Source organism: Rattus norvegicus, chromosome 4 (assembly GCF_036323735.1).
Source record: "Rattus norvegicus strain BN/NHsdMcwi chromosome 4, GRCr8, whole genome shotgun sequence".
NCBI classification, from domain to species: Eukaryota; Metazoa; Chordata; class Mammalia; order Rodentia; family Muridae; genus Rattus; species Rattus norvegicus.
In genome coordinates, this window is record NC_086022.1 from 120965283 (window position 1) to 120989967 (window position 24685).

Below are 24685 nucleotides of genomic sequence, written 5' to 3' on the forward strand. Positions count from 1 at the left end.
GTTCCTTCTTCAGTGCCAGTTTGGTTCGTTGTGCCCATCCTGTGTCTGGAGGTTCGGGTGGTGACTTAGTCAGTGTTCTATTGCAGTGAGGAGACAGCATATCAACTCTTACAAAAGAAAGCCATCTAATTGGGGCTGGCTTACAGTTCAGGGGTTTAGTCCATTATCACCATAGTAGAGAGCATGGAGGCACACAAGCGGATGTGGTGCTGGAAAGGTAACTGGGAATTTTACATCTGGATCCACAGGCAGCAAGAAGAGGGAGACCCTGGGCCTGGCTTGGGCTTTTGAAACTTCAAAGCCTGCTCCCAGTGACACACTTCCTTCAACAAGGCCACACCTGCTCTAACAAGGCCATCCTTCCTAATCTCTCTCAAACAGGCCACTCCCTAATGACCAAGCATTCAAATATATGAGCCCATGGAGGCCATGCTCATTGAAACCACCACAGGTGGCCTCACCTTTACCCTGAAATTCTGACACCATTTTGCTTGTCCTTCATCCTAAATGACCTTGCTAGGCACATGGTTTGAGTTTGCCATGGAGTAATGTTCAAAGGCCTGCTTTCGGGGGACCATTTACCATGGGATAATGGCTGTTCTTTAGAGCATCCTCAGACTGAAGTCATCTTTCAGTTTAGAGATTGGGTCTATTTTCAGATACGGACTGAATGTGGTAACAGACCCTACTCCAACTGTTTCCTCTAGTTTCAGCAAACCTCAGGCATTCTCCCTGGTCTTTAGTAAGTTCCCTGTCTTCTATACTCACTTTTCTGAATGAGAGTCATAAAAACTTTTCTGTTCTCATCAAAAGGCAGTTTGAGTGCCTGGACAATGGTGTTTGTATATCTAGCTATTCTCATTCTCAAGGAGGCCCAACAACTAAACCAATGAAGGGAAATAAGAAACCATCTCTCTGAGGATTCATTTCTAGCGGAGAAGTGAATCTGCCCATCCTGGACCAGAAAACCTGTGCTCCTTCAGAAGGAAACCGGGCTGTAGATTGTCTTCTTTCAGTGTCTTCTCAGTGTTGTGCTTTGTGTCTTAATGTGTTTGTTTCTGAAACAACTCAGTCTTCTATAAGAATATGGTAGACAGCCATTATTTGTACTTTTGACCTAAAATCGATAATGGAAAAAGTTTTGAAAACTATTATATGAAATATCTAGAGGGAATCTTAAATATTTAGTTCACTCTCCTTATTGTGCAATTAGAACCTGGGACCTAAACTTAAAAGTAGTCAGTACCTAAGATGCACAGAATACTCGAGCTGGGGCAAGGATCAACTCTGATCTGTGTTTGGGAATGGGGGCAGCAGATGCTTTCTAGGGTAGTGAGATGCTCCATCACCATGCAAGACACTTTTTTCTTTTCAGATTTATTTTATTTATCTGAGTACACCGTAGCTGTCTTTAGACACATCAGAAGAGGGCATCAGATCCCATTACAGATGGTTGTGAGCCATCATGTGGTTGCTGGGAATTGAACTCAGGTCCTCTGGAAGAGCAGTCAGTGCTCTTAACCACTGAGCCATCTCTCCAGCCGAGGAAGACAGTTCTTAAGAGGTTCTTCTCTATTTTCCCAGTGTCTAAAGAAGCAGGTTTGGCAAGGAAAACTGTCCTCCCTTGGTGACCTGTACAGGCATGCAAAAACATGCCCACAAGGTAGTGTTGACACAGCTTGCTGCTTCTGCAGAACCCTCAGCTTCAGTTCCCTGCCACCTGTGTTGGGAAGCTGTCTAAAACTTCAGCTCCAAAAGGATCTCATGCCTCTGGTTTCCTCAGGTACCCGCATTCATATACAGGTACACACGCACACATACATGCACAAATACATGCATGTGTGTGTGCATACACAAAAATAATTTTTTAAAAACAGCTTTTAGGGGGCTGGAGAGATGGCTCAGTGGTTAAGATCACTGACTGCTCTTCCAGAGGTCCTGAGTTCAAGTCCCAGCAACCACATGGTGGCTCACAACCATCTGTAATAAAGTCTTTAAAAAAAATTAAAAAAAAAAAACAGCTTTTAACAAATGGACTCTATCATTCTACTTTGTCCTATGGTATACTCCTATTTACTGCCCCTTTAAAAATTTTTAATTTAATTTCTTAATTTTGAGAATAGGTCTCACTGTGTAGCCCAGGCTGGCCTGGAACTCTATATGTAGACCAGTTTGGCTTTGAATTTACAAAGATCTGCCTGTCTCTGTCTCCCAAGCACAGACTAAAGGTGTATGTCACCTGCATGATTTCTTGACTCTTCTGCCCATTTCTAATTCTGGCTGGAGGAGGAGACATGTCAGGTTCTATTTCCAAGTGGTCTCATGACTTCGGTTGGCCTGTCAACCTCAGTGGACTGAAAATCCTCTTCTCTCTCCTGAGTGAGAGTGCTGGAATTTGTTCTGCAGGGTCCATTGCCACTTGTTTTCTCTGATTCCCAGTGTCCATAAAACCTGCCCTGAGGGGTTGCTACAGGAGCAGCTGGTAGATGGAGCCGCTGTCTATTACTGGCTGAGGGTTCCTTGGCCAAAATGTGTAGGACCAAAACAAGTACCTTAGAGTTTGACATCCTTGTATCCTAAGGAGATATTTTGAGAGTGAAATCCAAATCTACACACAGAATTAATTTATTTCATAGGTACTTGTGCAGTGAAATAATTGAATATTATATCTTGCCTTTTGGCAGTAACCTGCTACATGAATTTTTCACATGTGGTTTCAAGTCAGTGTTCAAAAGTGTCCATTTTTGGAGGCATAAGGGTTTCAGGGTTTCAGATTGGAGGTGATCAGCTCTTGTTGTCTTGGAGACGTGGCTCAGTTGTTCTTTGCTCATCTGTCAAATCTGTCAGAGGAAGACTCCTCTTGCTAGAGGTTCTGTTATGTGTGCTGCACACGAAGGATAGGTAGAGAAATGACAGTGTTCTCTGAATATTGTGGCTACTTCTTCAGAGTCCATCAGAGCTGTGATGCACCCTTTCCGATGAGACGAACCAGCCCACAGCTGACCCCTGTGGATACTGGCATTCAGATAGCTTTTCTGGTGCAGCTCTGGGCTCCAAAAGAATACAAGGTGTCAGGGCTCTGACCTTCACAGAGCTCTCTGCTCCCCAGCGGTCTGTGCTACCCTTCCTGACCTAAAGTTTGGTTGACAGTAGAGCCTTATAAGTCTGCTGTCATTTATCTTGGTGGTGGTTGGCACAGAATGGGTAGATAGTGTGCTTCAAAAACCACCCCAGCTCCTGAGGACAGCAGGAGTTCAGTCTCCCCAGCTGTAAGCACCCCGACTCTTTAAGACCATGTTCTGGTTTCTTAAATTCTCTGTCTGCTTCAGCGACATAGCATAGGAACTGAGCTTCAGTGTAGAGAGGCAGCTCTCACATGAGTGCAGGGATTGGAGGAAGGGGTAGTTAAATCCCTGGTACTCACTGTCTGCCCATTTTATTCCCAGATTGTCAGAGCTAAGGAAAGGGCTCAGGTGGCTTATGCTAAGGACCACTTATGTGGCCACAGCTACATTGCTACTTGTTTACTGTTCTATGGGCCACTTCTCAAGAGTCCTTCAGTTCGCTCAGGCATCATCAAGGTTTTTTCTATCTCACTGTATTTTCTGCTGATCTTCAGTGCCATTTCTCAGTGACGATTTGAGCAGGCAAATTCCACTAAACCAGTGTTGCACTTTTGCCGGGGGGTTGAAACAAAATAGTTTCTTGTGGAATCATCCCACCAGTGAAGTGAAGACCTGAAGAACTTCAGCTGCCATGTTTCAGTTGCTCTGAGATTGTCTGACTCTCTCTATTCAGTGTAGGAGTCCAAACTCTCGGCAGAGACTGCTGTGCTCCAAGCCTTTTGCTGGGGCATGTCTTCCCTTCTAGCTGCAGCGGGAGGCAGTCTACTGCCTGTCCTGTGAGCATCCCTGCTGAGGGGCTGTTTGTTCTAGGTCTTTTTTTTTTTTTTTTCGGAGCTGGGGACTGAACCCAGGGCGTTGCGCTTGCTAGGCAAGCGCTCTACCACTGAGCTAAATCCCCAACCCCTTGTTCTAGGTCTTTAGGCTTGGGAATGGCCTCTGTGGTCTTGGGCTGGCAGCTACATCACATCTGAATGATGTGTATATTGAAGCTAATGGAAACTGAGTATAAGAACCAGGCAGGGCCTGGGTGGTATCAGTCTCACTGCAGCTCAGATGGCTGTTGCCTTGGTCTTCTTTCTGGCTTTGATAACTTTAGCCATTCAAATCTCATATGAGCAAATGAAGTGTTATTATACATGGGTGTTGATTTGTGTTTCTTTCCCATTTCCTCCTCCTCTTTTCCCCCCCATAATGAAGCTCTGCATTTCTCCCTCCCTAGCAGATTCAAGCCCCAGCAAGACAACAGCCAAAAGTTCAGACCACTCCACCTCCAACCATCCAGGGACAGAAAGTTGGCTCTCTCACTCCTCCATCATCTCCGAAAACCCAACGTGCTGGGCACAGGCGGATTCTCAGTGATGTAACCCACAGTGCAGTCTTCGGGGTTCCTGCCAGCAAGTCAACCCAGCTGCTCCACGCGGCTGCAGCTGAGGCCAGTCTCAGTAAATCTAAGTAAGTTTCTTCTTACCGTGTGGGCGGGTCTGCTCTGGGCTGCTGCTGTCTGATTCTTTGCATAAGCTGTGCAGTTGTGATAATATGCACGTGCTGGTACATGCCTGTGTTTAGTAAGAGGTCATGAGCTTGTCCACAGTGTGTGTCCTGTACAGATAGAAGACTTTCAGCGCCCGTTCTTCCGTCTGTTCTGGGCTCTGTCTGTCTGAATTCGGCCTGACTGACAGTTATGCTTTGGACACCCAACACTGGGAAGGTAGCTACCTCAGCAGGCATTGTCTGCACAGGTGACTTGGCTCATTGTCACCTTTGGAGCTGCTGCTTCCCTCTCCCAGAGGGAGCAAACTTTGACTCCTTAGATCCGTATGAGGCGTTGCTCTGTCCTCTCATGCAGTACTTTGTCCAGGGACTTTCTTCTTAAAAGCATAAATCACACTGTTCGATCATGAATTATTTGTGTGTTTGGCCAACATTCACGAACCTGATAGATTGCTGGTTCTCTGCTTCACGTGCAGTCAGTCTTATTGACCATTGTGAAGTCAGTGTGATTTTAGCTTCCTTGAAACCATGCCGTTTATAGTTGATCATATTTAAGTCAAGAGAGCCTGAAAGAAAAGGAGGTGATCTAAAGACATAAAGTGGTGGGGTTTGTTTGTTTGTTTATTTATTATGATAGAATGATTCTGCCATTAAACAGTGTTCTGAAAGGCAATGATAGCTTAGAGCAACCTGGGTCCTGAAAGATCAGAGACAGCCAAGAAAGGGAGGTTGGTTATGTTTGACACACAGGCCTCAGCCTAGGGTGCTGTAGATCCAAAGGTCAGGCAAGCTGCAAAATTTCCCGAGAGCTGGAGTGAAGGGGACGGCATTCATAAAGACTAAACTTTGCAGTTTCTTTGGGAAGTCCTTTAGGCAAACTCTGGAAGATGATGGTTTGACTGAGAAAAGAACTGATAGCATAATGAAGAGAAAGTCTTATGGGCCCTGCTGCTTTGTTTAACTTTCTTTCCCTTAACCCTTGGCATTCCAACCTTCCCAGGTCTGCAACCACCACTCCTTCAGGCTCTCCACGGACTTCCCAGCAGAATGTCTCTAATGCTTCCGAAGGCTCCACATGGAATCCTTTTGATGATGACAACTTCTCCAAACTCACGGCTGAAGAGCTGCTGAACAAGGATTTCGCGAAGCTTGGGGAAGGTGAGCAAGCTGAGTGCTTTGTGGCTGTAAGTCAGCTAAGGATGAACTTGACTGTGTCTGTGTCTTAGCTGTAGAGGGATATGCTTGGAAAGGTCAGCACTGACTGATTTTCATTTTTGCCAGAGCACTGATTATTATTATTATTATTTTTTTTTTTTTTTTTTTACTTAAATGCTGACCAACTGTGAGAGTCAGCGGGGAGTGTGCAATCATAGAAGGAAAACCTTTGGAAAGATTTAGTAGCATAAACTGGGATAATTGTGTTAAGCTAAGTAATGGATTGCTTGGAGAAGGGTGAATGTCTCCCTCATCCTCAAGGGCTTGCTCTAGAAATAATGGCTGAGGAGGGCGTGCCTCACAGGATGTGGGTCCTGATCACAGGTCCGTGTTGTTGTTGACTGAACATAGAAAGGAGATTCTTCCAAGAAAAAATGAAGTTCTATCCAAAATATCCATAACCTAATTTGGAAGGCCAGCCATGCAGATGTCCACGCAGACCCAGCTGAATGTACACATACCACACAGACACCTGCAAGCTCTCCATTGTTCAGATGGAAGGCAGCCTTCATGTATCAAAACACAAAGCAAAAGAGTGGTGAGAACCAGTGAATACAGGAACTGCTTTACCTAACTAACAGCAGCGCTTCTCAGCCCTGTGGGGCTCAAACAACCCTTCCACGTGAGTTGTATATATCAGATATTTATGCTATGGCTCATAAGAGCATAAAAATTACAGTTATGACATAGCAATGAAGCTAATTTTTTGGTTGGGGGTCACCACCACAACATGCTCAGCTGTATTAAAGGGTGGCAGCATTAGGAAAGTTGAGAACACTGCCTTACAGCAGTGTTTTATTTTATTTCATTCTGAGACAGAATCTCACTGTGCAGCCCTGGCTGGTCTGGAACTTCTGTGTAGACCAGGCTGGCTTTAAATACACAGAGATCCACTTGTCTCTCTGCCTTCCAAGTGCTGGGATTAAAGTTGTAGACCATGCTGGGCTGGCTAGTTCAGCTTTTTAAAATAGAAGACAGGGCACAGGATTTGACTTTCTTTAACAAGTCATTTTCATTGTTATCTCTGCCACTTCTTACTCTGTTGTGTAAACAGAAGTTTTTTCCTGCAGTATTGAAATTAGTATGTTTACTTGAGATTTTATTTTTAAGTTATGTGTACGTGTGTATCCATATGTGGCTATATGCATATGAGTTGCAGACTGTGGAAAGCAGAGACTGCAGATCCCCTGGAGCTTGAGTTACACGCAGCTGTGAGCTGCCTGATGCAGGTGCTGGGAACTGAAATTTGGAAGCACAACAGGATGCACCATCTCATCTCTCCAGTCCAGGGAGCTGTTAAACCTTCGCGTCTATGTGATTTCTAGTCCGTATCACCGTTGTTCCGCTGTCAGTGTTCAGTAGCGCTGCTGTGGGAAGTACCTGTCCTTCACAGGACCTTACCACTTCCCTCTCTGCCAGTCCAGCTTGGAAAGCAGTCTTTGTGCATTGACACAACAAAGACTTTTTAGTGGTAAAAATGTTGCCATAAATGTGGTAAGGAGTCAAATGAGGGGTGTCTGTACCCCGGGATTCTGCAAAAATGAGCAAAGCGGTGTTTTGTCCCTCTAGGAAAGCTTCCTGAGAAGCTTGGAGGCTCTGCAGAGAGTTTGATCCCAGGTTTCCAGGCAACACAAGGAGATGCCTTTGCCACTTCCTCCTTTTCTGCTGGAACCGGTGAGTGTGACCCATGCCTGAGACACGAGGCTTGCTGTTGTTACCTTCAGGTTTCCCTTCGTGGCTAGCTAGCTCTAGCAAACAAAGAACCCGGTTTCTGGTAGTAACTCATTTTCTTTTCATTCATTCAGTAGGTGTCAAGTCAGAAAACATCTAAGGACCATCTTAAATATTCTGGAGAACATACATGAGTTGTTCTTTCTAGTACAGGATGGATCACTGCTCTGGCAAGGTTTGCCATTGCTCTGGGGCCTTTAGAATGACCAAAGATTCTAAGAATTAGATACTGTCTTGTATTTGATATTCTACTAATATATACTGGGCATTTTTTTTTAAAAAATCAAGGCAATAAGAGACTTGTTTTCCCCATTATTAGTAAATATTATCCATACTTACTATATAAAAGTTATAGATCTGTGTAGAAACAAGCTTAAATCACCCATGCTCTCATCACCTACACATAGCAGAGTGCCACCATCTTGCTGTCTGTCTTGGTTGCTGTGAAGAGACAATTCTTATTAAAAAAAGTAAAGACATTTAATTGGAGGCTTGCTTACAGTTTTAGAGGGTGGGTCTACGGTCACCATGGCAGGAAGCAGACATGGTGCTGGAGCAGTAGCTGAGCGCTTTACATCCTAATCTGCAGGCAGCAGGCCGAGGGAGGGAGAGAGAGACAGACACTGAGCCTGTCACAGGCTTTTGAAACTTCAAAGTCCACCAGTGGCTGATGACACACCTCTCCAAAAAGGCCACACTTCTTAATCCTTCTCAAACTGTTCCACTAACTGGGGACCAGGCATTCATATATATGAGCCTGTGCGGACCACTCTCATACAAACCTCCATAATGTGCAATCTGCACTTAACATTTTTATGGCCACAGATATCTTTGTGAACCTAATGAAATTTATAGCTCTTCCTCACCAAAATACATGGGACCACAATTTTGTACAGTTTTACGTTTTCATTTAAGATTGTGATGTCTATCTTTTTATTTTATAACCTGTTGTTATTTTTGATGATGATGAGGATGTTATTGTTTCCACTTTAATAAATTTGGCATGGGCTAGTGAGATGGCCCAGTAGATAAAGGCCCTTAACACCAAGTGTAACCGTGAGTTTGAGTCCAGAACCCACAGGGTGGTGGTACCTCCCAGGTTCCCTCACCCTCACTGCAGCTCCCTGTACTTTCTGTCACTTCAGGGCCTCCCTACCCCAGACTTTCTCTGTTGCCACTCCCTCCTGTGGATCTAGCCTTACCAGGATGGGGCCCTGCAGGCCTAAGGAAGGGCCAGATATGCCCCTGCTCACATACCCAGGCTTAAAATCTGGATTCCTTCACTTTGGTGGTCTTTGCAGTAGATGTAGGCACCAGCTGTTTTCAAACCACAGGCAGCCAGGTCCACGAAACAGGGTGTTGCTAGTTCCTCAATGATGCCATCATTGCCTTTCACGTTACTCTGTGTCACAGACTAGACCTTGTTGCCTCCAAGGAGCTGGCACTGGGTAGGACAGAGGTCTGGCTATTATGACAGTGATGCAATCTGTCAAAGGAACATAGGATCCTGAAAAAGGGGAGAAGGCAAGAAGCAGAGGGACCAAGCTCTTGGAGGGAAGGAAGAGCCAGGTCAGGTCAACTGCTGTCAAAAGAAACAAGATTCAGGGTGGACAGAGTAAGGGCACAAAGTATGTCCTGTGGCTGGGGAGAGAACTTAGCACTTACAGGTACTTTCCACGCACGCAAGCCTGGAAAGCTGAGTTCCATCCCTGGAACCTCGGGATGAAAGGAGAGGACCCCATACATACATACATTGTACACAAATGTCTGCACATACATCTCTCTCTCTCTCTCTCTCTCTCTCTCTCTCTCTCTCTCTCTCCCTGCCCCCCCCACAGATCATGCACATATACTATACATGCATGCCTACACAGACATATCACATATACATACACTGACACACATGCCTGCATAGACACATCACACACAGAGAGAAACACATACCCCACCCCACTGTACATACATCATAATAAATAAAAGAAAAATATGCAAGGGGGAGGGCCTATATAGCAAGATGGCTTAGTAGGTAAGGGCACTTGCTACCAAATGTAATACCTCGCTTCGCAGTTGCCGCAGCATCTACAGGGGCGCTGGTGTGCAGCTCAGTCTCCTTTTCACTCAGTCCAGGGCCGGGCCAGTGGTGCTACCACGTCCAGTCGTGGGCGGTGCTGTGCTGCTGTTATGGAAAGTGTGTTTGTTAGAAGCTGGGTGCAGGGCTCAAACTGCCTGCAGCAACTACTGTCAATCTGTTCAGCTTTTTGGTTTGGTTCAGTTTTGGAGATAGACCAGGCTGGCCTCAAACTCCTGGTCTATCTGCTTTAGCTTCTAGAGTGCAAGAGTATAATGTATATCACCATACCTGACTTTCAAAAAAAAATCAAATAAAAATCAAAATGAAATTTTAATTAAAAACCAAACAGAGTACTAAACTGAAATGTAAAAAAATGTTAAAGTAGAAACCAAAAGACCCAGGTTCTGATGCTTGTTTGCAAACAGAGCACTGGTTAGTCTCTCAGTTTGGGTCTTTGTTTTCTTTGCTGAAAAAAATTAAGAAAATAGTAATAGAAATTTCCAGGGCTCTCAAGTCCTGGCTGGGCGGGTTCAGCTAGAGGCAGAACCTAAAGCGATCCTGGGTCTCCTGACTCATTTAAGAAACTTGGTTTCTAGATCTCTGTAGTTTGCCAAGTAGAGAGCATGGATAGCAGTTGCATCAGGTAAGACTGGGAGCTGGGACCCACCTATCTCATAGCACTGCCCAGCACTCTGTTAGACATCATGGTGGTAAGACAGCGCGTGCGAGACACGCAGGGCTAGGGCACACAGGAAGGTTCAGCAGTATTTACTGGGTATCCTCTCCTTTCTCTCCTGATCTTCCCTCTCCAACTGACTCCAGCTGAGAAGAGAAAGGGGGGACAGGCTGTGGATTCTGGCATCCCACTTCTAAGTGTGTCTGATCCTTTCATTCCTCTTCAGGTACCTGATGCTCCAGGTAGGTACATAGGACTCATTTTGCGGTTAGCAGTCTGATTCTTATATCCCAGGGCTTCCAAGGCCTCTGGAGAGCTCTGCTTTACGTTTTTGATGACAAGGATCTGAATTCCAATTCCTGACAATTGGATGCTGTTGTATATTTTAATTTTTTTATAAAACAGGCAAACTTAACTTTAAAAAGAATAAAATCACTCCAGGTTGTACCACATGTGCTCTGAATCTTACCAGTGTTCTAATTTTTTACCCTGCTTAGTAAAATTGTTAGTATGTGGGGAGAGGGGGACAAGGTTTCATTGAGACCAAGTTGGCCTCTTTCTTGCTGTGTAGCCAAGAATGACGTTAACTATTGATCTTCCTGCCTTTACCTCCCAAATTACCGGCATCTGCCACCAGGTCTGTTTTACTTTTCATTCCTCAGTATGTTTATGAATGATTGGAGAGTCCAATATGATTGTAATATGGTAACAGAAGCCATAGTGTGTGATAAAGAGAGTAGGTGTACATAGTGGCCAGGTGTGATGACAGAACTGTGGGTGACCCATCTGGTTCCTATTTGCTGTAGGCACCTCATTACTCATATAATATAATAATACATCATGAGAGTTGATAGGGAATGTGAGTCAGGAGGCCTAGGGTCGCTTCCAAGTTCTGCCTCTATCTGCACCCTCTGGGCCAGACTCAGACGGGTGTCTGCCCTGCTGGAGCTCTGTGTCTTTGGTGTACACCCTGCTACTGAGGCTTAGGAGGTAGCTAGAAAGTAAGGCTGGGTGGGCCTCAGGCTTTTGGGATATTGGGAGAGGCCCTCGGGTTAGTGATGCTGAAGACTGCTTCCTGTTCCCCTCCCTGTATCTTTTTGTGGGGCAGGGTTGTGGATAATGTGGTCTCCTTTTGTGGCACTAAATCCCACTCCTTAGAAGCATCTGGCAGATATTTCTCTTCTTCTTCCCCCAGTTCTTATGCCTTCCAAGTCTAGACCTTGACGAGCTGACAGAATCAGCAGCTAAAGATCTTTGATTGGCCGCTTCAAGATTGGGAGGGAAGGGCTGGAGAGATGGCTTTGTGGCTAAATGCACATGCTGCTGCTCCAGAGGACCCCAGCGCCCGTGTCTGGCAGCTTACAACTGCCCAGAGTCCAATACCATCTTCTGGCCTCACGGGCACTCACATGTGCGGGGTACGCTCCTAGACATCTGTATGGATGATAATAACTGAGATTGGAAGAAATTGAGCCATTCGGTTGCCATCATTTCCTTACTGCACAGATACAGCCAGGGTACAGCACAGAGACAACTTTCGTTCTTTAGTGCTCAGTTGGCCTCCGCTTGGCCACATCAGGTGGTATGGGTAGTAGCAGTACTTGGCTGGCCTAGATGCAACTCAGATGTATCACAAGTCACAGAGAATGATTCTGTAAAAGTTGGCTAATGAAAGGGATCAGCTAGATCTCTTCTGTTCTCTTTCAGTGTGCCTCGCAATGCCCAGATGTATCTATCCATTTTGAGCAGGTTGGAAAATGTGGGCTTTTCTTTTTGGCTGTGGTTGGCATGGCATGAGGCAAAGGCGAAGTTTATAGAGATTTCCTTCACCTAGTATACATCGGGCTTTTGCATTCTGGTTGCTTTGGAAACTTAGGGCCTACAGAATCTTGCTCTTTGACCAGAGCAGAGAGTGAGGGTTCTGACTGTGGCTAACCTCCACAGCTACCACAGGAGCCCTTTAGATTAGGATTGCAGAGCCAGGAACACACAGCGGCCGTGTGGGAAGAAATTCTTGAAGGTTTTGATCATCCCTATTTCCTCATTTTTCATACTTATTTTCATTCTAGAAGAATCCTGGAAGAGTTTAGCGCTATAGACGCTCACACCAAATCTCTCAGGGTTGTTATTGCTGTGAGGAGACATCCTGACCACTGTTATGAAGAGAGCGTTCATTGGAACTGGCTTACGGTTGACGTTTATTCTCTCATCGTCATAGCAGGAAGCATGGCCACACAGGCAGACGTGGTGCTGAGGAGGTGGCCATGATCCCATATCCATGCCAGCAGGCAGCGGGAAGAGAGAGCTATGCTTGGCTTGGCTTGGGCTTCTGAAACCTCAAAGCCCACCCCTAGTGACATACGTCCTCCAACAAGTTCATGCCTACTCCAACAAGACTATACCTCCTAATGGTGCCACTTTCTGTGGCCTGTGGGGGCCATTTTCATTCAAGTAAGCCACCCCAAGTAAGCTATGATCTCTCTTGGCTTCAGTTGAAAATCTATTTGTGTGAGACATTTTAATAGAGAATGTCAGGTTTTTTTTTTTTTTTTTTTTAATCTGTTTGGCCAACCTCATCTACTAAAAATGTAAAATGGATTTCCGTGTCACCTAGATCAAGGCCCAACTGACCCTTGAGCTTCCCCACTACCACCACTCACAGCACTCTCCCTCTAAGTCTGGTCTTTCCACAGGTTAAACTCTTCCACATTAGGGCCGTAGCACATGCCAGTGTCCTGTTAGTGCCTGAAGAGCTTCTCCTTCAGCTGTTGCTGTGCCTGAGCTTATGTGCTGTGTTGTCATAGAAGCTCATCGTGGTCTCAGTCGGACCTCATGGCTTTTACCCTCACGACACTTGTAAGAATGTCTGGTTTTCTTTGCCCATGGTCTGTTGGCTTCAGCATTTCATTGTTAGTGGCAGGGTCACTGTCTTTTACAGTGAGTGACACTCTAAACATTTGGCAGATCAGATGAATAGATGAAAGAAACCTGAGGCTATTGGCTTCCACTCCTTCTCCTACCTTCTAGACACTAGACTGTTGTTCTCAGCCTGCCCTGCCCTGGGCATGGAATAACCCAAATCTGACTGTCCACCCATGCTGAAAGTGAATCAAGATGACGAAGCTCATGGAGCCAGCAAGTTGCCATACCCTGGTGAAAGAAAGGGCGAGGCTTAGCAGACCCTCAGCTCCTCCTGCCCTTTGTGCCTCCAGTAACCTTATTCTTCCTCCAGGCCCTCCGTTAGCATCTGAAGCGCACAGTGAACTAAGCGCTCACGGTCAATGTCTGGCACCTGAACCAACTGCAGGTGTTCACTCAGCCACAGCTGAGGCCACATTAGGTGGCAGGCCAGCTAGGAGGGTGCTCATCCTCCACAGTCAGTGGCTCTGAGGAAAGGCTTCAACATGGATCTGTAATCCTCCCAATCTTACAGAGCTGAGTGGTGGGCGGTTGTGATGGCAAGTCAGGTTCTTACCTGGGAGTCATCAAGGGAGGCCTTCTTCCTTACCAATCCCCAAGTCATAAGCATTGCTTTAGGGTTTTGTAGCTTTGATTGGTAAAGCCTTTGACTGGAGAAGCCCGTTAGGGAGGTGTAAAAGTAGATTTGAGCTTAGGAAGCCTGGGGTATCACTGTGGCTGTGTAGTCACTGATCTGATCTTGAACTCAGGGTTCTCATTCTGGAAACCAGAAACAGTAACACTTTGCTTCCGAAATAGGAAGGAACATCTGTTGAAACTGTGTTTGGAATTGCTGTGTAACTTTAGCTCACCATAAAGATAGGAGATGCTATGCTAATCTGAGTTCTAGGTCTGTGTTCCCAACAGGTCAAGCCTAGTTGTGACGTCATATTTTTCTCTGGCTTTCTTATATAACCTTTAACTTTCACTCAAATGAGAGCCGTTGAAATAGATATCCTGGTTACGGATTGTGGGTGAAAGGGCATTGAAGAATTGTGGTTTGCTTGCTGTAGGACTTTCCTTTTTCTTCAAAGCATCATAAAACAAGTTTTAGGGAAGTTGGAATATTAAGGAGTCAGTCACTTGTGAGTCCCCAACCGTTATGTGACTAGTGGGTGTGACGGCGCTTCACGGATGCTCCGCACCACTGGTCTTCATCTTGCTGTCTGCAGGGAGAGGAGCCCAGCACTTAAAGTACCATAGAGTAGACAAAAGGTGTTTCCTTAGAATAGGAGGACAGATTTTTAACTAGTTTTTCATATAAATTGATGTAAAATGTTCAGCCTTTGGTGTGCAGTTAGTGACATTAGGTACATTTCCACGTCTTGACTGTCCCCTAACAATTTTTTCACGTGAAGACTAAGAGCCTGTGACCAGTGAGCAGTGCTTTAGCCCTGCACACACCACTTCTTTCTGTTTATGGATTTTTTTTTTTGACTGCTCCAGGAACTCCATATAAGGAGAACCCCACAATATTTGAACTTTGCATAATCACAGTTCAGCTGTATTGTGTATGTGAGAATTTCTTTTGTTTTTATACATACATTAAGATTTCGCTTCATTTTGTGCATAAATTAAACATTTTTATTAATCTTTCCCCGTGTGGAAGAGCACGTGCTACTTGTCCAGTTTTCCTTTAATGGACACTCGGGCTATGAACATGGTGTGAATGTCTTTGTCATGTGCTTTTTTCTTTTGGCTAGGGAGAAACTGTTTTTCAAAGAGACCATGCCTTTCTTTTTACCTACATTCTTGCAGTGCACAAGGGTTTGGGAAAACAATTCTTATAATACCTCTTCAACTCTGAGCTCTTGATATCAGAGTTCTGCAAGACTAGAGGAGGAGCACATGTTAACTGCCCCACAAGTGCTACTTCATAGACTTGGAGGGCTTTTGAAAGTCCTTCATGGCTGTATGGCCTTCCAGCATCTCTTGAAAAGACAGCAAGAGGAGCTGGATGTCAGAGTGGACAGTCCTCTCTCCTTTTGGCCTGACATCGTCTTCATCTCCTGCTCCTACCTTGTAATATTGATCATCATAAGTGTCTTATTAGAAACATGTCTTCCTATAGTTGTAATTCTCTAACATAGAATTAGAATTGGGGCATGGTTCTTGCTTTGGTTCTAACTTGAAGGTGATGTCGACAGTTTACTGTCTGCTCTCTGAGGAACTATTTAGAGTGACCAGGCTTTGTTTTCTATTTTCTATTAGACCTTTTTTTTTTTTTTTTTTTTGAAACAAAGATTTTCTTTAACCTAACCTGGCCTTGAATTTTTGATCCGCCTGCCTCTGCCTGGGCCTACAGGCATGCATCATCAGGCCTGGCTCTATTTTTTAGTCTTACTTGACGATGGTAATCACATTTATCTGCAGGGTTCATAAAGTATGGTGTTTTGGGTTACTTGTACAGTAGTGTGTAATGATTGGTGCTTCTTTCACTCAGAGTAACTAAAACTTAAAAACAGCATTTCTCATTATAAGTCTTACAGTTTTGTTTGCCCCATGTTTGACAAGTCACACATTTCAAAAGCTACAAAGCTATTGTATTAATTGCTTCCTTGTTGCTGTGATAAACATCATGACCAAAGCAACATGTAGACGAAAGAGCTCAGATAGGAGTGATCTCTGTAAAGGTGGGGAAGCATGGCAGCAGGCAGCAGGCAGCAGGCAGCCATGGCAACTAGGGCCAGAAGCTGAGAGCTGGGGACTCATATTTGAAACCACGGATGGGAAGCACAGAGGGAGAACTCAACATGGCCAAGCCCATCCCCAGTGACTTTACCTCCAGCAAGGCCACCTTTCCTAAGCGTGCCCAAACAGCTGCCAACTGGGCCAAGTGTGCAAATACTGGAGACTATGGGGACAACTCAGCCAGACCATCACACCATGGCAGCCACATCATTTGTTTATAATTGAGGCTCATAACAAATTGTCTTTTGTAGGTATGTTCTGATCATCAGGTTTATATCGCAAAAGTCAAAATCTTTGACATGTAGCTCTGCCTGGCTTGGAGCTCTTTAAAACCACACTGGCCTTAAACTTAAAATGCCTTAGCCTCTACTTCCCCAAGTGTGAGGGTCATAGGTGTGTACTACCACATCAGCTTTCTTTTGATTTTTTTTAAAAAAGAAAAAAAATCAGAAAGCATAGAATAATCCAACTTCATGTCAGAGAGCCATTTCAGTTATATAACTCGGATTGCTTTGTGATGTGTTTATTGCCTTCTTGTATTGTGAGGGCACCAGTTGCCTGAGTGAGGACCTTCTCATAGTGAAGGTCCCGGGAGTGCAGCTGCCCTCTGTACACACCACTACCTCGGGCAGAAGGTGGTCTGTGGGCTCACATCTGCTCTTCTGCCCAACTCCCACATTTCTTTTCTTTTTTTTAAAGATTTATTTATTTATTTATTCATTTATTTATTATGAGAACACTGTAACTATCTTCAGACACACCAGAAGAGGGCATCCAGTCTCATTACAGATGGTTGTGAGCCACCATGTGGTTGCTGGGGTTTGAACTCAGGACCTCTGGAAGAGCAGTCAGTGCTCTTAACCACTGAGCTATCTCTCCAGCCCGACTCCCACATTTCTAACATCCAAGTAGCTGTGAATGGCCTGCATTTTCAGGTTTGGTCAGAAACAAGCCTTCCTAAAATTAGCAGTTTGCCCCATCCTTCCCTTCTGTTTCATCAGAAAACCCAAATACACACTTTGGAGGGGGGCTTTGGTTTGGTTTGGTTTTCAAGGCAAGGTTTGTTTTGGTTTGGTTTCTCATGGCTGTCCTGGAACTCTCTATAGACCAGGCTGGCCTTAACTCACAGAGATCCACCTGCCTCTGCCTCTGGAGTGCTGGGATCAAAAGCGTGCACCACCACTGCCCAGCCATACGTGCATTTTTACCTTCAAATAAACTGTTTTGGAGTGTGGGTAGGGGTGGGAGCACATTACCCCTGGTACATACATTCGTACAGGACAGAGGACAACTTAAAGGAGCTCTCCCCTTCCACCCTTTGGTGTCCTCACACATGAAGGCAGGTGCCTTTACCTGCTCAGCCATCTCACTGACCCACATTACATTTTTTTTAAATGGAAGGCTTTGGTTGGGGGGGTATGTGTGTGTGGTGAGAATAAGCACCAAACTACTGTTCAGGATAAAAGAGTGTTCACTTTTTTCTGAAAACCATATCTTTTAACCAGTATTATAAAAGATATTTTCAATGTCATTTTCTAAAATAAAATACCTTGTATAGTACAAGACTGATGATGGTGCCTTTGATCTTTGCTAGTTTTCTGTTTTGTTTTTTTCACATCCGTTACTGTCAGAAGCTCACAGTTCATTCTTTAAATAGGTACAAATGAGAAATATAATACATCGTCACATAACTCAGAGGTATGAGTTATGGCACATCCACACATACTGTTTAGCATTTTCCTGCCGTGTTTTCATCATCTTGCTGTGACATTTTTCCTGCCGTGTTTTCATCATCTTGCTGTGACATGGATTCTTCTGCCTGATGGGAGCAGGGTTAGCACCTCAATCACAGCGTCTGGAGTTCATTCCTGTCTGTAGTAAATGTCTGTCTGTCTGTTATTGCTTCTTTCTATTTCCAAAGGCCTTTAATGTGAACCCAGTAAAAATAGGAGTACCTGGACTTCAAGCAGATTCCTTTTTCTCAAACAAACATTTTAATTTTAGTTTATCTTCCAGTAATAGAACTGAGGCCTTGCTGGGAAGGTAGAGGTTGGGTTTCTCAGCCCAACTTCACAACATTGACATGAGCCTTAGGTCCAGACCCAGGAAACACTGGAGTGGGGTAAAAATGAGCCTCGCTAGAAGGCTTGGCCAGACTGCAGTCTGGCTGCTCACTGTCTCTTGTAGTTGGGATACAATCTGGTTCCAGTGAGGTGGTCATTGCTGCTGAGGTGAGGAGAAGGACACACTCCGTTATGGTGTTGGTTCCCATTTAGAAGTGATCTCAGTATGAGGTGATCTCTGTTTCTGAAATCCACAGGAACTGCAGGTCAGGACATCAAATGTAGAGGTTTTTTATTGATTTGAACAGGACTCGGTAAAAGCTACAGAGTTAGTGCTCCTAGCCTCTGAGTCATCTCTCCAACCCATTTTTTAAAAATGATTTATTTATTTTATGTATATGAGTGCTCTATCTGCATGTATCTGAATGCCAGAATAGGGCAAGATCCCATTACAGATGGTTATGAGCCACCATCTGGTTGCTGGGAATTGAATTCTGGACCTCTAGAAGAGCAGCCAGAGTTCTTATCTGCTGAGCCCTCTCTCCAGCCCTAAAAGACTGTTTCTTTCTTCTTCTTTTTCTTTTTTTATTAGATATATTTCTTACATTTCAAATGTTACTCCCTTTCCTGGTTTCCTATCCATAAGCCCCCCTCCCCCTCCTCCATATGGGTGTTCCCCCCATCTATCCTCCTTACCACCACCCCGGACATTCCCTGCACTGGGGGTCCAATCTTGGCAGGACCAAGGGCTTCCCCTTCCACTGGTGCCCCAACAAGGCTATTCTCTGCTACATATGCAGTTGGAGCCCAGGGTCAGTCCATGTATAGTCTTTAGGTAGTGGTTTAGTCCCTGGAAGCTCTGATTGTTGGCATTGTTGTTCTTATGGGGTCTCAAGCCCCTTCAAGCTCTTTCAGTTCTTTCTCTAATTCCCCCCAAGGGAGTCCTGTTCTCAGTTCGGTGGTTTGCTGCTAGTGTTGACCTCTGTATTGGACATGCTCTGGATGTGTCTCTCAGGAGAGATCTATGTCCAGTCCCTTTCAGCATGCACTTTTTAGCTTCATCAATCTTAATCTAGTTTCGGTGGCTGTATATATATGGGCCACATGTGGGGCAGGCTATGAATGGCCATTCCTTCAGTCGCTGCTCTAAACTTTGCTTCCATATCCCCTCCTATGGATATTTTTTTCCCCTTTTAAGAAGGAGTGGGAGCATCCACATTTTGGTCATCCTTCTTCTTGAGCTTCCTGTGGTCTGTGGATTGCATCTTGGGTAATTTGAGCTTTTGGGCTAATATCCACTTATCAATGAGTGCATACCATGTGTGTTTTTCTGTGATTGAGTTACCTCACTCAGGATGATATTTTCTAGTTCATTCCATTTGCCTATGCATTTCATGAAGTCATTGTTTTTGATAGCTGAGTAGTACTCCATTGTGTAGATGTACCACACCTTTTGAATCCATTCCTCTGTTGAAGGCATCTGGTTTCTTTCCAGCTTCTGGCTATTATAAATAAGGCTGCTATGAACATAGTGGAGCATGTGTCTTTGTTGTATGTTGGAACATCTTTTGGGTATATGCCCAGGAGAGGTATAGCTGGGTCCTCAGGAAGTGCAATGTCCAATTTTCTGAGGAACCTCCAGACTGATTTCCAGAGTGCTTGAACTAGTTTGCAATCCCACCAACAATGGAGGAGTGTTCCTCTTTCTCCACATCCTCGCCAGCATCTGCTGTCTCCTGAGTTTTTGATCTTAGCCATTCTGACTGGTGTGAGGTGGAATCTCAGGTTTGTTTTGAGTTGCATTTCCCTGATGACTAAGGATTTTGAACATTTCTTCAAGTGCTTTTTTGGCTATTCGGCATTCCTCAGCTGAGAATTCTTTGTTTAGCTCTGTACCCCATTTGTTAATAGGATATTTGGCTCTCTGGAGTCTAACTTCTTTAGTTCTTTGTATATTTTGGATATTAGCCCTCTATCAGATGTAGGATTGGTAAAGGTCTTTTCCCAATCTGTTGCTGGTTGCCATTTTGTCCTAACGACAGTGTCTTTTGCCTTACAGAAGCTTTGCAGTTTTATGAGGTCCCATTTGTCCATTCTTGATCTCAGAGTATAAGCCATTGGTGTTTTGTTCAGGAAATTTTCTCCAGTGCCCATGTGTTCAAGATTCTTCCCCACTTTTTCTTCTATTAGTTTGAATGTATCTGGTTTGATGTGGATGTCCTTGATCCACTTGGACATAAGCTTTGTACAGGGTGATAAGACTGGATTGATCTGCATTCTTCTACATGCTGACCTCCAGTTGAACCAGCACCATTTGCTGAAAATGCTATCTTTTTTCCATTGGATGGTTTTAGCTCCTTTGTCAAAGATCAAGTGACCATAGGTGTGTGGGTTCATTTCTGGGTCTTTTTTTTTTTTTTTTTTTTTCGGAGCTGGGGACCGAACCCAGGGCCTTGCGCTTCCTAGGCAAGCGCTCTACCACTGAGCTAAATCCCCAACCCCATTTCTGGGTCTTAAATTCTGTTCCACTGATCTATCTGCCTGTCTCTGTACCAATACCATACAGTTTTTATGACTATTGCTCTGTAATACTACTTGCGGTCAGGGATGCTGATTCCCCCAGAAGTTCTTTTATTGTTGAGTATAGTTTTTGCTATCCTGGGATTTTGGTTATTCCCAATGTATTTGCAAATTGCTCTTTCTATCTCTATAAAGAATTGAGTAGGAATTTTGATGAGGATTGCATTGAATCTGTAGATTGCTTTTGGCAAAATGGCCATCTTTACTATATTAATCCTGCCAATCCATGAGCATGGAAGATCTTTCCATCTTCTGAAATCTTCATCAATTTCTTTCTTCAGAGACTTGAAGTTCTAGTCATACAGATCTTTCACTTGCTTGGTTAAAGTCACACCAAGATATTTTATATTATTTGGGACTATTGTGAAGGGTGTCATTTCCATAATGTCCTTCTCAGCCTGTTTATCCTTTGAGTAGAGGAGGTTACTCATTTGTTTGAGTTAATTTTATACCCCGACACTTTGCTGAAGTTGTTTATCAGGTTAAGTAGTTCTGAAGAAATTAAAAAAACATCAGATCCTACTACAAAAGCCTATATTCAACAAAACTGGAAAATCTGGAGGAAATGGACAATTTTCTAGACAGATACCAGGTACCAAAGTTAAATCAGGAACAAATAAACCATCTAAACAACCCCATAACTCCTAAAGAAATAGAAGCAGTTTTTAAAAGTGTCCCAACCAAAAAGAACCCAGGACCAGATCGGTTCAGTGCAGAATTCTATCAGCCTTCACAGAAGACCTCATACCAATACTGTCCAAACTATTCCACACAATAGAAACAGACAGAGCACTACTGAATTCCTTCTATGAAGCCACAATTACTCTTATACCAAAACCACACAAAGACCCAACAAAGAAAGAGAACTCTAGACCAATTTCCCTTATGAATATCGACGCAAAGATACTCAAAAAATTCTTGCAAACTGAATCCAAGAAAACGTCAAAACGATCATCCATCATAATCAAATAGGCTTCATCCCAGGTATGCAGGGATGGTTTAATAAACGGAAAGTCCATCAATGTAATCCACCATATAAACAAACTCAAAGATAAAAAGCACATGATCATTTCATTAGATGCTGAGAAAGCATTTGACAAAATTCATCACCCCTTCATGATAAAAGTCCTGGAAAGAACAGGAATTCAAGGCCCATACCTAAACATAGTAAAAGCCGTATACAGCAAACCAGTAGCTAACATTAAACTAAATGGAGAGAAACTTGAAGCAATCCCACTAAAATCAGGGACTAGACAAGGCTGCCCACTCTCTTCCTACTTACTCAATATAGTTCTTGAAGTCCTAGCCAGAGCAATCAGACAGCGAAAGGAGTTCAAAGTGGTACAGACTGGAAGGGAAAAAAAATCAAAATATCACGATTTGCAGATGATATAATAGTATACTTAAGTGACCCCAAAAGTTCTGCCAGAGAACTACGTAACCCTGGTAAGACTGTTTCTTTAAACAAAGACAAACAAGCAAATAAAAAAACAACAATACAGTAACAAAAAATAAAATGAGAATCTGGAGTTTAGAATTTAGCTTGCTTGGTAGAATGTTTACTTAGCACATTCAAGGTTCTGGGTTCAGTCTTCAGCAACATATAATGCCTGTCGTCCCAGCACTAAGGAGGTGGAGGCAGGAGCATTAGAAGGTCAGTGTCATTATTGCCTACATGTATTTTTTAAAAGGGATCAGTGTTGGGAATCTAAAAAAGGCAAAACTAAATAGATAAAACCCAGGCCTATATTGCTAGTGCCTGTGATAAAAAGGAAGCATTTATTGTATGGGGTACAGGAGTTTGAAAATGTTGGAAACAGTCCGTATCATCGCTTTAATGGTGATTACTTGAACGTATAAGCTTGTCAACATTCACCATGTTCTACACATTTAAAATTGGTTATGGTTATCATGTAAATTATGCCTCAAATGAAAACAAGGGATAAACAGACCCAATGACCTCACCTTGAGTTCAAGTTTACCTGGGGAAGTAACTTTTTTACCTTCTCATTTTGGAAAGTCTTTTGAAGGATACACAATTTTGAAAATTACACTTATTGGTTAACATTTATTTTGTGTTGTATGTGTGTGAGTACATGTGTGGAAGTCAGAGAATCGCTTATAGGAATTTGTTCTCTTCTTGCACTGGTGAGGTCCCTGGAATTGAACTCAGTTTTTCATGCATGGTGGCAAACACCTTTACCCACTGAACCAAGCTTGCTGCCCCTTGAAAAGCATACTGTTAACAAGATCCTGATGGTCTTTGTTTTTATGGTGAATGTTTAAAGTGCGGGCCCCTAAGCCGTTGTCATGGAAAGCAGTAAACGTTGCGGTTGCTCTATAATCTCATTGCATTTCCCCTTTTCTTTACCTCTCTCCCAACCCAGAAAAACTAATCGAGGGACTCAAATCTCCTGACACTTCTCTTCTGCTCCCTGACCTCTTGCCTATGACAGATCCTTTTGGCAGCACTTCCGATGCTGTGATTGGTAAAACACGGTCTATTTCTTCAGTCATGCCTGCTATGGGGGTTGGGAGAAGCTCTGGCATGGGGATTGGGGGTGGAGGGCAGAGGTGACCAAGACCTCTGTAGCCTTTGTGCATAGTGGGAATACAGCAGTCCAGACTGTTAACTCCCTTCCTGCTACTCCAAAAGAAGTGACTTTTCCCGTTTTCCATGCACACAACCTGTATCTCTGGTCATCACTGATGTTCTGTGATTTCTCCAGTAAATTTCATGAGTAAGGAAGAATCTGTGGAAGAAAACCTTTGTGAAACAGTTGATTTCTAACTGGTCTTTGGAACTTCACCGATTTAATAGACTTGAGCTGATTCGTCTTTAGAAGGCCAAAGCTTGGAACACTACCCATACCAGGATGTCTGATAAACAGGGCAGTTGCCTGGCCTGCTTACTCAGTTACCTAAACCTGAACTCTTGAAGGACTTAGCCCTTAGACTTTAGTGCTAGCACTTAGGAATGCCATTACCTCACAGAAAGTTGTCTTCATCTCTGCATTGTGATATGCAGAGCCCTTCCCTCCTACATCATAGGGTCAAGTGGGGGAAATTTGAGAACTGTGCATTAGATTAGAGGATGTTTATTCCAGGTTTGGCTCAAGGAGTGGGGGGGGGGGATTGCTGAAACTAATGATGAATGAAGCTGTTTTGATTGTTGTTGGCTTTTTGAAGCCAACTGTATATAGCCAGGCTGGCCTCAAACTCATGGCAATCCTCCTGTCTCAGCCTCCATAGTTATTGGTACAGGTGTGAGTCACTATTGCCTGTCTTGAAGCCAGTCTTTTCTGACATGGAAGAACGTGTTGCTTGAAAGTAGCTTGTATCCCAAAGTTATTTGTAGGGGCCAGTGATCAGCGTACACTCCTGATGGTTAACCTTGTGCACGCATGCTCAGCCATCCAAATGCAGCAGGAATAGGTGCACAGGCTGTGCTTTGCATCTGGCCCGAGACTTGTGGAAGTGAGCCTTCCCAGGTTTTCCTGAGCAGCCTCTGACTTCTTCCTTCTCTCATCCCTTCCTCTCCACTGTTCATGCCCTGGTACAAAAGAAAAAGCTGATGCTGCTGTTGAGAGTCTCATACCTGGGCTGGAGCCACCTGTTGCCCAGCGCCTCCCATCTCACACGGAATCTGTGACTTCAAACCGCACAGGTCAGTCAGGGAGCTGCAGAGCTGGTCAGTGCAGGAGCCTCAGAGCAGGGCTTCCCACCTGTGGCAGATGAACCTCTGTTTATTTGCATTCTCGTTGGTTTTATAGTGGATGTTATGAATTATTCTTACAGTCTTGCTTCTGGATATAGAGTATATCCTTGTGCTTATGAACTGAATACTTTTTGGAGCCATGTTTTTCTTTTTTTCTTTCTTTCTTTTGTATGGAATAGAGTCTATTCGGGGCATGGGGAAGGGAGTTGAGAGGATAGGAGAGGGAGGGGCAGGGGGGGGGAGACGAAAGGACAGATTAAGAGCAAGAAAGCAAGAGAGCTGGAGCCATATTTTTCTTTAGAATGACTCCCTGATTACAGAATTTGCTATTCATTACCCTTTGCCCAGAGCTGAGGATATAGCTCA

The 24685-nt window shown here is 44.1% G+C and overlaps 1 protein-coding gene and 1 long non-coding RNA gene across 17 annotated transcripts in view; one reads left to right on the forward strand and one right to left on the reverse strand.

Moving 5' to 3' along the window:
• Aak1 (AP2 associated kinase 1) overlaps nucleotides 1-24685 on the forward strand; it is a 164159-nt gene that overhangs the window by 120271 nt on the left and 19203 nt on the right. For 5 of the 16 annotated variants that reach the window (XM_017592818.3, XM_006236833.5, XM_017592817.3 and 2 more), the window contains 6 exons: nucleotides 4345-4577; nucleotides 5617-5774; nucleotides 7401-7505; nucleotides 10456-10551; nucleotides 22989-23090; nucleotides 24167-24268. In XM_017592818.3, coding sequence (XP_017448307.1) covers nucleotides 4345-4577; nucleotides 5617-5774; nucleotides 7401-7505; nucleotides 10456-10551; nucleotides 22989-23090; nucleotides 24167-24268 — 796 coding nt within the window. The remainder of the gene's footprint in view (nucleotides 1-4344; nucleotides 4578-5616; nucleotides 5775-7400; nucleotides 7506-10455; nucleotides 10552-22988; nucleotides 23091-24166; nucleotides 24269-24685) is intronic. The other 11 variants (XM_017592819.3, XM_006236834.5, XM_039108159.2 and 8 more) reach the window with 9 other exon arrangements.
• LOC120102328 (uncharacterized) lies at nucleotides 7504-10461 on the reverse strand. The gene is made up of 3 exons (XR_005503692.2): nucleotides 9618-10461; nucleotides 8820-9048; nucleotides 7504-8003 (listed from the first exon to the last, which is right to left on the reverse strand). It is a non-coding gene; the product is annotated as an uncharacterized LOC120102328 (long non-coding RNA).